This window comes from Monomorium pharaonis, chromosome 8, assembly GCF_013373865.1.
Source record: "Monomorium pharaonis isolate MP-MQ-018 chromosome 8, ASM1337386v2, whole genome shotgun sequence".
NCBI lineage: Eukaryota > Metazoa > Arthropoda > Insecta > Hymenoptera > Formicidae > Monomorium > Monomorium pharaonis.
In genome coordinates, this window is record NC_050474.1 from 23,553,669 (window position 1) to 23,566,680 (window position 13,012).

At 38.8% G+C, this 13,012-nt stretch overlaps 3 protein-coding genes across 6 annotated transcripts in view; all 3 read left to right on the forward strand.

The window, feature by feature from the left end:
- Nucleotides 1–4: 4 nt before the first annotated feature.
- On the forward strand, nt 5–2,336 carry LOC105837613 (maspardin). 2 transcript variants are annotated; one of them, XM_012682532.3, is made up of 8 exons: nt 5–142; nt 243–387; nt 582–716; nt 941–1,046; nt 1,117–1,237; nt 1,331–1,439; nt 1,542–1,790; nt 1,846–1,905. In XM_012682532.3, exons 2-8 carry the CDS (start codon nt 286–288, stop codon nt 1,903–1,905), a joined length of 882 nt encoding a protein of 293 aa, XP_012537986.1. In that variant the 5' UTR covers nt 5–142; nt 243–285. The 2 variants fall into 2 exon arrangements, with proteins under 2 accessions (XP_012537986.1, XP_028046956.1); XM_028191155.2 differs by lacking the exon at nt 5–142 and having other exon boundaries at nt 286–387; nt 1,846–2,336.
- Nucleotides 2,337–3,665: 1,329 nt separating this feature from the next.
- On the forward strand, nt 3,666–7,342 carry LOC105837612 (major facilitator superfamily domain-containing protein 12). 2 transcript variants are annotated; one of them, XM_012682531.2, is made up of 7 exons: nt 3,666–3,766; nt 4,711–4,987; nt 5,073–5,355; nt 5,693–5,807; nt 5,869–6,234; nt 6,351–6,604; nt 6,980–7,342. In XM_012682531.2, the coding sequence occupies exons 2-7, from the start codon at nt 4,789–4,791 to the stop codon at nt 7,098–7,100; spliced, it is 1,338 nt and encodes a 445-aa protein (XP_012537985.1). In that variant the 5' UTR covers nt 3,666–3,766; nt 4,711–4,788; the 3' UTR covers nt 7,101–7,342. The 2 variants fall into 2 exon arrangements, with proteins under 2 accessions (XP_012537985.1, XP_012537983.1); XM_012682529.3 differs by having other exon boundaries at nt 3,690–3,926.
- A 135-nt stretch (nt 7,343–7,477) lies between these two features.
- Nucleotides 7,478–13,012, forward strand: part of LOC105833356 (insulin-like receptor) — a 49,132-nt gene continuing 43,597 nt past the window's right edge. The window contains exons 1-2 of one of the 2 annotated variants that reach the window (XM_036290712.1): nt 7,478–8,247; nt 8,386–8,427. The gene's annotated coding sequence lies outside the window, so the exon portion shown is untranslated. Of the gene's footprint in view, nt 8,248–8,385; nt 8,428–8,456; nt 9,640–13,012 lie in introns of those variants that run through there. The other variant, XM_036290710.1, reaches the window with a different exon arrangement.

Here is a 13,012-nt window from a genome sequence, read left to right on the forward strand (position 1 = left end):
ATAAAAAAAAAATTTGTCTTATTCTAACTTATTGCACCAGTGCAGCAGTGCAGGAATAAAAAATAATCCTACGGCTATCGTTGAGCAACGATAACGCGGTGCAATGTACCGACTGACGGCCTATTCTGTAACTCGTTAAGAGGTATCGGTATTGTTATACAGTTGTTGCGCAGATATTTTATATGGTAAAAAAGCTGCGCAACGACAGTATAACGAAACCGATACCTTTTAACGAGTTACAGAATAGGCCTACTGGTGTCGTGAGTCGTGAACCAAAGGCAAAATATGTCTTCGTACTCGAGCGAGTTGTCACACTCGCAGGAATATTTGAGTTTTCGCAGCTCCATACCGCTTAGGAAAATCGTCGTCGGCGCCGACGGCGTCAAGGTATTATTATTGGTTATCCGTATTATTGGTTATCAATTGTTTCAATTCAAACTCTTGGTTGTTCACTGTCCTTTTTTTTATCATCAATTCTACGCCAAGTTGTGTAAAGTGGCTTCATAATGCTGATAAGTATTTATAAGCATAAAAGTAAAAACTGCAGTAACATCTCTGAAATGTTTTCGTAATTCTTTCAGGGATGGAAGGTGTACGATTCTAATCCTAAAACTATCAAATGCCCACTTATATGTCTTTCACCAGTTTGCGGTACAGCTGATATATTTTTTAGACAAATATTAGGACTAGCTGCCAAAGGTTACAGAGTTATCTCGGTGAGTTAAATGTAGAGTGTAAAATCATTTGACTCACACAAGTATAATTTCCACTCTTTTAGAATAACATTTCATTTTATAATATTTAGAGAGTATATTTGATAAACAGTTTAAAACATTTAAATATATGCATTTAGTACGAGAGATCTAATTATTTGCTGATATAAATTAATATAGAATATAGACAGCTGTTTAAATAAAATTATTCTACATCTACTTTATAGGCCGAGGCACCAGTATATTGGAGTATAAATGAATGGTGTGATGGTTTCAGAAAACTATTGGATTATCTACAACTTGACAAGGTCCACCTTTTTGGTGCTTCCTTAGGTCAGAATACATATTTTTCTTGCAAATGATATAATCAAATAAATGTATGTTACGAAATTTATCTTTGCAGGTGGTTTTCTGGCACAGAAATTTACAGAAATAAATGCACACTGTCCAAGAGTAGTATCTCTGGTTTTGTGCAATACCTTTACAGATACATCTGTGTTCAGTTATAACGATTCTGCAGCAGTGTAAGTAAGGCATTTTAAACTATAACTTTATGTAAGACTAATACCTGGCGCGATTTTCCGCACGATAAAACATAAATGTTTATCTTTTCATAGGTTTTGGATTTTACCTTCATTAGTACTGAAAAAAATGGTAATGGGAAATTTTGCAACAGAACAAGTTGATGGAGAAATTATAGAAGCGATTGATTTTATGGTGGAACGGGTATGAATTTTAGTTTTTTTAAGTTAATGAAAAATAAAAGACGCAAAGAGGAAAAAGATTTTATTCTCTAAACATATATTCACATATATATTTTAATTATAGCTGGAAAGTTTAACGCAACCTGAATTGGCATCTCGCTTAACAATGAATTGCATAAATTGTTACGTACAACCTCAAAAGATATGTCATTTACCTGTGACAATAATAGATGTCTTTGACGAATATGCGTTATCAAATCCAGTTAGAGAAGAAATGTATAAATGCTATCCAAATGCAAAACTAGCACACTTGAAAACTGGCGGAAATTTTCCATATTTAAGTCGAGCCGCCGAAGTTAATTTACATTTGCAGGTAAATTTATAATAGTTATCGAATCAACACGAAATATCAAAGCATTTGTTTTCAGATTCACTTGAGACAATTTGAAGGTACGGAATATACGGCTTTAGAAAAGATTAAGATTTAGCACAATGCATTTATGTTAGGCATAATATAATAAAATTCAGAAATTGTATATAAATATTAATTAAACAAAAAGATTCTCTTTTGCTCATATGCAGATCGTAAGACTATAAATAACTTCCATGCTATTACTAAGTCAGATTTGTTATTTCTTAAGTTTAGTGAAATATTTGTTGTAGAATGTATAAGTACTCTAGTATATAAGTATATGTTAAATACTCTTAGGGATCGTGTAATATTTGTATTGTTATTTAATTTGTTATCTAATATTTTATTCTTTAAATATATAAAAATTTATATTTTGTAACAACTTGATCTCATTTCAACTGTAAAAAGAATCTTTTATGAATTTTAGTATGTGAATTTTGTGTGTAATATTTTTAATTATGTCTCTATAAATTTAATAACAAAATATAAAAAATATTTTACACTTGAGTGAACATGTTACTTTTTACTGATTCAAAAATATTTTTGTAAAATTAGAAATATACTGTATTAATTGTTTTATTATTTTCTCTCTTTCTCTTTTTGGGCAATTGTTATTTTTCTTATTGCGATTCGACGATAAAGAGACTATAGTGACCATAGAGAGAATTTTCTAGGTTGCTTGACCGGGAGACCGTATAAGAACTTGCTTGGTATCGATTCCTGTGCGTACCTCTCTCGCTTTTCTCTTTTGCAATCTCAAATTACAGGGCCTGTTTTACCTAGTATACATATATGATATTCATGTTGATTACCTTGAAATTTTTCTTCTCATTCTTTTTATAAATTTAATAAAATTTTAATTGTCAATTAATTATATTAATTATACTAATGATTTCTTGTTATACAGGGTGTCCTTGAATTTTCCGCACAAACTTTAATAATAGTAGTAAATGTATGAGCTAAAATAAAAAAAATTATATAAACACAAGTTTTAAAGTGTTTTATCAAAAAGTTTAAATAAAAATCTAAAATTGCAGTTATATACTTATGTAGTCAATATATTTTTATATTAGCGCATACCTTAACGTGACTTATGTTCGATAAACTTAATATTTATTATTTGAAACAATACAGCACAATGCAGGTAAACATTAGCACTATAAGTAATACGTCATTCGATAATGTTTATCTTATCCATTATTCCAGTTGCGTTTACTATTTAAAACAATAAAATTAACATGGATATTTTAAAGTGCAAATTTAGATAAAAATTTTTTACAGATTTTCTAATTTTTACTATAATTTCCTAATAAATTATTTTGCCTATGTATACATAACGTTTTTTCTTATCCAACTTATGAAACATCGTTCAAGTATCTATTCAAATAATATCGGCCTTTTAAATGTGTCATAAAAAACGATTAAAAGTAATGTTACCGCCGTATGTCACGACGAATACCACGATATCGGATACCGGCTGTCTGTTCGCGTCATGTATTGAAAATCAGGAGAAACTCCGGAGAAAAGATTTTACTTGGTTTACTTTGTTCTTTATATACTATGCTATTCTAAAAAATATATAATATTGTCCAAAAATTTAATGTTGCAGTTTAAATAAAATATCTCACTAATGTCAAGGAATTTACAAACGTAACATCATATTTGTTTAATTTTACCCATAAAAAAAATGATAAAAATACTTATTTAAAATAATGAAAGTTTTGACTTGTTCGACGTGTAGGTATCGACATATTGATAAGATTACGGTTATCATTGGCTACTGAATATTATGTCGCAGTAATCCGTTTGATAGTTTGACGTTATCTTTTGTAAAGTACGACGTGTATTGTACGTTTCAGAGCTCAGTCTCTTACCTGAGCGTGACGCGAACAGACAGCCGGTATCCGATATCGTGGTATTCGTCGTGACATACGGCGGTAACATTACTTTTAATCGTTTTTTATGACACATTTAAAAGGCCGATATTATTTGAATAGATACGTCAGGCAAACTTTAATCCGATAATATTTACGAAATGTCTTCTCAGTCATGAATTAGCGCAAGTGTTGGCGAAGTATTCGGCAGTGTATTGTCCAAGTACTTACATTATTTTATATATTATTCTTTTTTTACAAATTTAAGGGAAGATTGTGTTCACAAAAGATTCAATCGTCGCTGAATCCTTGTATCATAAAAATTATTTATGTGGGTGTATGTTTCATATAAAGATCTAACTTTTAGTTGAAGTTGATGTTCAATCTTTTTTTCCTATAATAGTTTTAATGAAGCATAATTTAGTTGTTTGAATTTAAATTATAATGTTATTATGATAATAAGATATTATGTTATTTTTATTACAATAATCTGGTGTGTGCGTGTGTGTGTGTGTATGTGTTATTAATCCTTCGCGCGATATTACGAAATGTTGGTGACGTATGTGCTTTTAAATTTATCGGCGATCATCTACGTAACAAGAAATAATCCTACTGTTGTAACAAGAAATAATTCTAAAGGAATATAGCTTGAAGCAAAGTTGAATCGAGTGAAAGGAACGCTGACCACAAGCTTACCTTAGAAAGAAATAGCATCGTCAAATATTTATTATTTTTAGAAATCACAAAGTTGCTATTTAATTTTTATTCAAATATTTTTTACAATTAAAAATCTTTTCTTTTTACATTTGTAATACTTGAGTAATTACCTAGACGCGTATCCAAAATTAAGATATAATATGACTTAAAGATAGCTCAAAAACATTTTTCAGCGTGATATGAGTCAAAGATATTTTTAAATCGTTTTAAAAACGTCTGATATTTCGATTTTGAACGTATTATCTGGGTAATTATTTGTTTATAACTTGCTAATTTTTTGTTTTTTGCAGACATGATAAAACTACCATTTGTGAAAATAATGGATTCACCAGAATTGTAAGAATCTTTTAATCCGTGTCTTAAACAACATGCTCATAAAAAAAATGGATAATGAGCAAAGGCCTCTCGTGAACAACGGGAGAATAGCGACATCGACAAAAATCGCTTATGCTCTTGGACACATTTTTAACGATCTTGCGGCTGCAATGTGGTTTTCCTACACTTTAATTTACCTTCAACGAGTCGCATTGTTAGAGCCTATTGTCGCTGGAGCGCTTCTACTCTTAGGTATGTGTCACTTCGGTTCATTCATACACAAGCAAAACTACATTAGTCATGATATTGATTAATAGTCAAATGGTTTTCATTCAAGGACAAGTCATTGACGCCATTATGACACCTGTATTTGGTTTTCTGGTGGATCACTATTCTAAGAAGAAAATTTGGCATGTTATGGGCTCCATCATGGTTACTTTGTCGTTTCCCATAATATTCGGAGGTTTTGCCAATTCATCTACTACAGTCGCCATGATTTTGTACGTCACAAGTATTACGATATTTCAAACAGGCTGGGCGGCCGTACAAATCTCTCATCTGTCAATGATACCCTCGTTAACTAATTCTGTCCCAGCTCGAACCGATTTAACCGCAATAAGGTATGTGATTTGCGTAATATATCCCTCGAAAATGTGGGAAGGGTAGTTGCGACAAGGGAAAGTTCTTGAAAATTTAAAAATTATAAAACTTTAAAAGATATTCTGTTAAATATTAAAATAAATAGTCAAGTTGAAACCAATTTCTTACATTAAAAATATATTTTAATTTTTTAAATTAACGTTGAAATTTATTATTTTAACGCAAAATGTGTAATGAAAGAACAATATCAATTCATTTCTGTTGAAAGTATAAATTGTTACATATCAAGATTCTCTATATATTTCCTTATGAGTAATAAGGTCTGAATATTAATTCAAGACAAATTTTATCGTGTAGATATTCTGCCCAAGTTAGTGCGGCCGTGATAGCTTTTGTGGTAACATGGATAATTCTACCAACCAGCGGTGAATCGATAGTTGAATTAGATCAGCAAGATGACTATAAATTCAGAGTATGTATGAGGAAAAAAAGATGATAAAAGAAAATAATGTACATGTGATATTGATTTACAGAACATTGCTTTGATCCTCACGGCTCTCGGCGTAACCTCGACTGTCTTTTTTCACATTTTCCTGAAAGCGAATCTCTTGGAGCAAACAATAGTCACGAAATCGAACATCGAGGAGCCGATTAAACCGGAAGTTTCGGCGAATCGTCGAATGTCATGGATCGGCATCACAATTTTATTGAGAGTCGCGATGCTATACGTGGCGAGCAGATTATTTATCACTCTCGCCACGATATATTTACCATTGTATACAGAAGAGACAAAAGTCGATGGTAAGCAAGCGTTGGCCAGTGTACCATTGGTCTCGTATGTATCTTCATTCACGGCTGCCTTGTTGCTCAAATACATCAACAGACTTTGCGGTACCAAGGTAATATTTTAATAATAAAGATAATAGGATACACAAGTAGAACAATAGGTCACAATGACGTTAAAATGAATCGTAATTGATTATGAAAAATGTACAATTGTCTCGTTGGATTACAGGCTTGCTACTTTCTCGGCGCTGTAATTGGTATAATCGCTGCCGTTGTCACAGAATTTATCGGAAGTAACACGATAGTCGTATACGCTATCGCCGCGTTAATTGGTGCAGGTAGCTCTATCACAATGGTCACCGCATTGAGCATCACCGCCGAATTGATTGGTTCTCGAACGGAACGTAGCGCATTCGTATACTCGATCGTTACTTTTCTCGATAAAATTATCACCGGTTTTGTGGTAATATTGATCGAAAAATGGTGAGTAACGCGTAAACCATCAAACAGTCATGCGCATTGAGAAAAAACAAATTAACTAAATTATTCAACTTGTTTAAATTTCTTCAATTCAAGTAGTTGTGTATTTAAGCTAAAAGAGCTGAAGGTTAAGTATTCAAGTTAAGTATAAATATTTCAACTGAAAAAATAATTTAGAATTGGAACTTTAAAAAAGTTAACCACTTCTTTCTTAGATCAGTACAGATTAATTTCATTGTAATTAATTACAGCTTCTCATAAAATATCAATTAAATAATTATGTCGTAAATTATATTTTAAGAGATTTATGATTCTTTGATTAACAAACGAAAATTGATTAGTTACTTTAAAACCAATTTTCTCGTTTTTTTTTTCCAGGAGATGCAACGACAAGGAACTTTGTCCTACTTACAATCGAGACACGTTGTCCATCGTTTGTGCTTCCTCAATGGTATTGGGACTTGTAACTTTGCTATCCGTATCACGTTGTCTAACTTGAAAAATTATCGTAATTTATTATCACGTGTCGTTTGTAAATTATATAACTATTTTCTCAACGTCACTGGCGAACGCGATAAAAATATTTCATATTTTCTTGTCACTGCATCGTTTTTTATATTTGTCAGTGGCAAATTTACTATAGCGATTCTAATTAATTATAGCGAGTTATTTATCGAGCGAAGTCGGAACTATGCAGCTGTAGCTGAAAAAGAATTAATAATACTATAATTTTATTATACATATATACTGATTTATCTACATTTTTTCTCCTTCACGAATTAATTACGACAGCACAATGAACGGGTTTCGGCTAAAATTCAATTGTTTTTAAAGATTAAATATTGAAACTAATAAAAATTTTCAGTTCAACGATTTATCTGCTTCTTCAAACTCTCGATCATATCGAAGCATTTCGCGAAACAGATTCCGTGAATAATAGCGTTGCCATTTAACAATTCCGAAAGGAAAATTTTTTGTAAATAAAAATTATTTATTCCTTTAATTACTTTAAAAGAAAAGAGCTTTTAAATAAAATTTTCTTTATCAATCACTGATGCTTACTCGGCACGCGTACATAGGCGGAACAATTAAGGATACGAAATTTTAAAATACGATAAGCGATTTTTCCGTTGACAAACAATGAGATAACCGTTGATCGGTCATCTCCGTCGTCACTCGGCAACTCCGCGTGTATCTGTTTTGGTTCCGCACTTCCGCATTCGATCAGATGCTCGACGTTTCGCACGACGTTGCGCGTGTGCTGGAATTGTGCGCGGATGGCGAGAATACCGTACGTTGCAGCAATCATTGTGCAAACGAGCATTGTGACACGCGAGGATCGTACGTAAGAGCGATCGCACTTCTCGAAGCTCGACATTGTATGACATTGTGTGCTCGTCCGTCGGCAAGGTCTGCCAACTAAAATCGTTGGGCATCGTCGACTCTTCGCGAGAGTGAATCTTGCGCGAACAAGCAGTGTCGGATTGAACCTTACGTTCCAGTTGTTAGTGTGCAATAGTGTGTAAACATTGCGTAAATATCATGAACGACAACAACGTTGATATTCAAGAGGAAGAGGAGGAGGAGGAGGAGGATAGGAGAAAGCCGGTGGCGGTCATCAGACATCGGCGAAACAACCTGCATGGGTAAATAATTTTATAAATACGCTGATTTTTCAAAAATCTGCTTAATGGACAAATAAAAAATTGAATGCGTATAATAATTATTTAAAACGTTGGTTGCTTCGGGCATTGCTTTAATTTGTACAAATTTACATGTTACAGATTAATACAATTTCAACTGCACTGTTGCACTTCAGCGTGTCGGTAAGTCTAACACGATTTTCAATGAAAATAAAATAGATTTGTGAAAATTATATCGTATCGGTGAGAGAAGCCTGAGAGCGGCCGATAGCCATGATTTAGGCTGACTTTATTTTCAAGTGCCTCATGTAATCCACCTCGCTCCTGCATGGTTATAGTAGAAAATTGTGGGCATTGTTTGCGGGATTTATAGAGACAGTCGAAAGAAAGTCATTACGGCTGACTCGCGGGCGTGGGCAATGGAAAAAAATGTTTTATCGCCGCCGGGTAGCTTATCATTCGCGCGTAGATATAACTCTCCGGCGCTATAGTCCAGATGTCATTGCGCTTGCTAGGCGAAGGGAGCTTCCGTAAGTTCCGGTGGTGGCGCGAGCGGCGCGAGAGGTACCGTCGAGGCGTCGAGTACGATGACCCGGCTGTTCGCACGTTACTCGCTGGCTCGTCGCGCGGTTGCGTCGTAGTAGTACGTCAAGGCAGATATTCCCTTTATCGCTTGTAGAAAGCGCGTGCGCGCGCGCTCGGGGCTCGGCGCTCGGCGTTCGGCGCTCGGCGTCCGGCAGGCAGGAAGGGAGAGAGAGACGGCGGGCGGCGTGGCAGTGCGCAGGCGCCTATTTTGCTCGATGGGCGCGGGACGGGCGGTGGGGGGAGGCACGCTTGCGGGGCATGGCGCGCTGTGCGCGTTCTAGTAAACAAGTTGTGTGCAAGCCGCGCGGGGAATCTAGCACCCCGACCAAGCGAAACCGAGCGCGATATTTATTTAACGACGCGGCCCCATCCCGTCGCGCGTCACGACGCGTCGCAGGTGCGTCGCCCGACGATCTCTTACTCTCCCTCCCCCCGTTTGAGAAATCACGCTCCCGTTTTCAGTCGAAGGGAACGCGCGCGCGACCGACGGATAAACAAACGGATCGGCTCTCGCGCGTGTTATGCGCGTTCGCCGCGAGTGCGAGTGGTGTCGGTGTCCACGGGGAAAAGTGATCGTCACCAGCGTGATATCCGCCATCAGTCTGTCTGACGGCATCTTTTCTTCTGACGAGGGGACGATTCTCCGAGGAGGAGGAGGAGGAGGAGGAGGAGCAGGAGGAGGAGGAGAAGGAAGAAGAGGAAGAACGTGTGCGACTCGGCGAAGGGAGAGCACGAACGCCCTCGACGCCGAGTGATGACACCCCGATATGCGTCTCGTTGGACCTTCCACCGATTAGACGCCGCGTCTCGGTGAGTCCCGGCGCTCCTTATCTCCTTCATTCGCCTTCGCGTCCCGTTTTCTTCGCTTTTTCGTCACACGCGCGCGCGACTCATCGACTCTCTCTCTCTCTCTCTCTCTCTCACACACACACACACACACACATACGACGCGATTTGCGATGTATTTGGCTATCGTCGCGGCGTTGCTCTCGTGGTCGGAAACGCGATATTCCTCTCGAGCCAGTCTCCTCATTTTATTTTCGTCCATTTTCGATCTTTTTCTTTTCGCCTGCTCCGCTCTATACCTATTTATTTGCCTATATTCTCTCTCTCTCTCTCTTTCCCCCCTTCCTCCCTCCCTTCTCTCTTCCCCTTTCCTCCACCAAGCAGCTCCGAATCGTGTTCCTTTCCTCGCGCCGTCCTCGATAGAGAAAGAACGCGATCGGCAGCGGGGAAAGGGGTAAGGAAAGGAAAGGAAAGGAAAGGGTGACGAGAGGAGGGGGGGGGAGAGTGCGCGCGAGGCAAAATGTTTTTTCGGAGCAACGCGTCGGTCCTCCTGGGCGTTGCTCCGCACGTCGCGGGTCTCGCGCGACGGAGTCCTTTTCTACGAAGCACGCATGCTTTCACCGGCATGCTGCCGCGACGCGGAGCAGGTATCAATGGCCTCTGCGCGAGAGACCGTCGCGAAAATTGCTCGTTTACTCGAACGGAAGAGGCGAGAGAGAAGTGAGGAGGCGGGAGAGAGCTGGCGGCGACGCGGCGCGGCGAGGAAACAAGCGGCCACGGCGACGATGACGACGACGACGACGACGGTGACGATTTTTTTCAAGGAACGCGGCGAGCCGGAGGGGGGACGAGCGGGGGAGAGTTTCTGCGAATCTCGGCGAGGTAAAACGCCGCGTCGTTTCCTCCTTGGTAAAAGGAGCCTCCGGGGCTTATGCCGATATAGGTGGAGAGCAGCAGCAGCAGCAGCAGCAGCGTGGCGATGGTTATATCGCGCGGCTCGCGATATTTCTCTCTTTTAGTCACTGACCTCGCGGCCGCTCGGCTAACCTCGTTCGGCACCGCGCCGCGCCGTCGCGTCGCGAGAGAGAGAGAACGACGACGTCGCGACGACGTCGCCCCGCGGGCGCGTCGGGGAGAGAGAGGACCACTACGCTCTGTGTTGTGTGTAGGAACCGCGGATTTCGGCTCGTCTCGGCCCGCGATTTCAGCTCATCCTCTCCTCCGTCGCCCCCTTTTCCTTGCCGCACGCACGCATGCACTCACTCATGATTATCATAAATATATATTGTTTTTCGCAAACCGGCCGGGAGGGCCGCGCGGCTTCGAGACGTTATTGCCCGCGATTCATTGTATTCGCTCGATTTATCGCGCCGCTTTGATCCGTTCTCAAGCACGCCCCACAGAATAAATAAGAAACGTCTCTTTCGTCTCTTTCCCCTCCGTCGAATCCAATCTTCCGGAAAATCTCTCCGTCGACACATCCACGGGGCTCTCGTGCGACCTACCTAAATATATCTATAATGGCGTAATCGGTTCGCATTGAATAGTGACTTTCTTTCACCGCTGGCAGAATTACGCTGGCGGCGGGTTCATCTTGGCGAATCTCTATTTTTCCAAGTCGAAGACGACGGAATACGACGTCTCGTTAGCCGGGATCCCCCTCTCGCGTAATCGCGGCACGCCGTCGCATCGCACGAAAATGGATGCCGTCGTTCCCTTCCCGCGATTATTCGCAAGTTGGCGAACAGTGCTACGACAGGAGGCGTATCGATCGAACGTCTAGTAGTTGATTTCTGATAAGGAATGTTTGATAGCGACGACATGTCCAATGTTCTTTGCTGGATATTGAATGACTTATACGTTGAGCCCATGTATTTGTTGAGTAAACAGCGTCTATTAAAAAAACATTCGTTATCAATCCGGGAATACTACCGTGGGCAGAGGGTTGGCCGGAAAAGTCCAGAGGGTGGAAAAAGCCCACATGGTAAATTGCGATTTTTATTATTAAATTTCCGTCCCGGGCTCTCCAAACGAATAAACTAAAAATGACTAATATGTAACATTAAAATATCTATAATAAAATATAATTTTGTGCGAAAAAATATCTTTGGTTTTACTCGTAAATCGTATTAACCGTCAGGATTTAAAGAAAAAAAAAACTTATCGGTTATTTGTCATTACGAATAGAAAAGATCAGTTTTCCAGTTTTTTTCAAAATATATTGATTTTCACCATTTGCATAAATTTTTGATAAAAAAATGGAATTTTTCCATTCTGAAAGATTTTTAATCAAGTGTTATTGCAAGTATTATAGTACAGTTTTTGTTATTAAAATTTTGATAGTTCAAAATAGCATTGACTAAGATTTAATAGCACCCTGTTAAAATGACTAAACATGACAGTATTTTAATTAAATTTTAATTTATAAAGTAAACAAAATGTAACAAAAATCTTAATTATTTTAATTTTTATTCAAAGTAATATATTAATATAAGAAAAATGTGTTGTATTTTTTCCCCAGGGTTAACGATCGCGTGAATTATTATTCAGAGAATCGAGAAACAGAGAGAGAAAGAGAGAGAAAGATATCGTGAGGCGTGTATATTGATCTCTGGTTGATGTTGGGATCGATACGATCGCATGCGGAATTGAGATCAATTCCCGCGCGGTATTTTTGCGCGCACGACACGCCGCATTGTTAAACGCCCTCTTATTAGGCGCTGGCCGTACGGAAAATAACGTGGAACCGCGTGAGTAACGGCGACATTTACGACATCATAGACATCAGCAGAAGTTGTAGCCTGGTGCGCCTTAACTAACGCGAAATAAGTAAAGTGTCTGCGAGAGACGTTTAGCCTTGAAAGTATTCGTAAAAATGATATTGGATTATTTGACGTCTGACATTAACGACAGGTAATAACGTCGGGCCGCAATACCGGGCCTAGTCTCCCTGCCCCCTTTTCCCCTTTCCCCGTTCTCCCTCGCTCTCTTTCTCTTTCTCTTTCTCATTCGTATTTTATTGTTCCTGTAAACGCCGCGCGGCGGTTCGTTTTATCTCCGGGCATCGTCACAAATCACGAAAGGATGCCGCCAATAATTTTTTTTTAAATTTTCAGTTTGATTTTTTATTTTTTTGAAACTGTCATACGCGTCGCGTCGATCCCAGTAAAAGCGAGCCCGTGGCTATTGTTTCGCGTCGATAGTGCTGTTAATAGCGCGGAATAGCGTTGGGAATGTTGCCGCGTTGTTTTTGAGCGATATTAAACGATACTAGCACTGAGAAACGACAAACGACAAACGACAAACGACGATGACGTCTAGACTGGCCGGCTCGCGCGCGCATCGTCGTCGTATCGTAATTGGATAGCTTGTTCGTTCTCCCCGAGCAAAAGTACTA

Bases quoted from the DNA above. Each gene is read 5' to 3' on its own strand.
- LOC105837613 (XM_012682532.3), top strand. From the start codon at position 286: ATGTCTTCGTACTCGAGCGAGTTGTCACACTCGCAGGAATATTTGAGT. The intron at 388-581 runs GTATTATTATTG...TAATTCTTTCAG, and splicing joins TCGGCGCCGACGGCGTCAAG to GGATGGAAGGTGTACGATTC. The intron at 1,791-1,845 runs GTAAATTTATAA...ATTTGTTTTCAG, and splicing joins AAGTTAATTTACATTTGCAG to ATTCACTTGAGACAATTTGA.
- LOC105837612 (XM_012682531.2), top strand. From the start codon at position 4,789: ATGCTCATAAAAAAAATGGATAATGAGCAAAGGCCTCTCGTGAACAAC. The intron at 5,356-5,692 runs GTATGTGATTTG...TTTATCGTGTAG, and splicing joins ACCGATTTAACCGCAATAAG to ATATTCTGCCCAAGTTAGTG. The intron at 6,235-6,350 runs GTAATATTTTAA...GTTGGATTACAG, and splicing joins ACAGACTTTGCGGTACCAAG to GCTTGCTACTTTCTCGGCGC.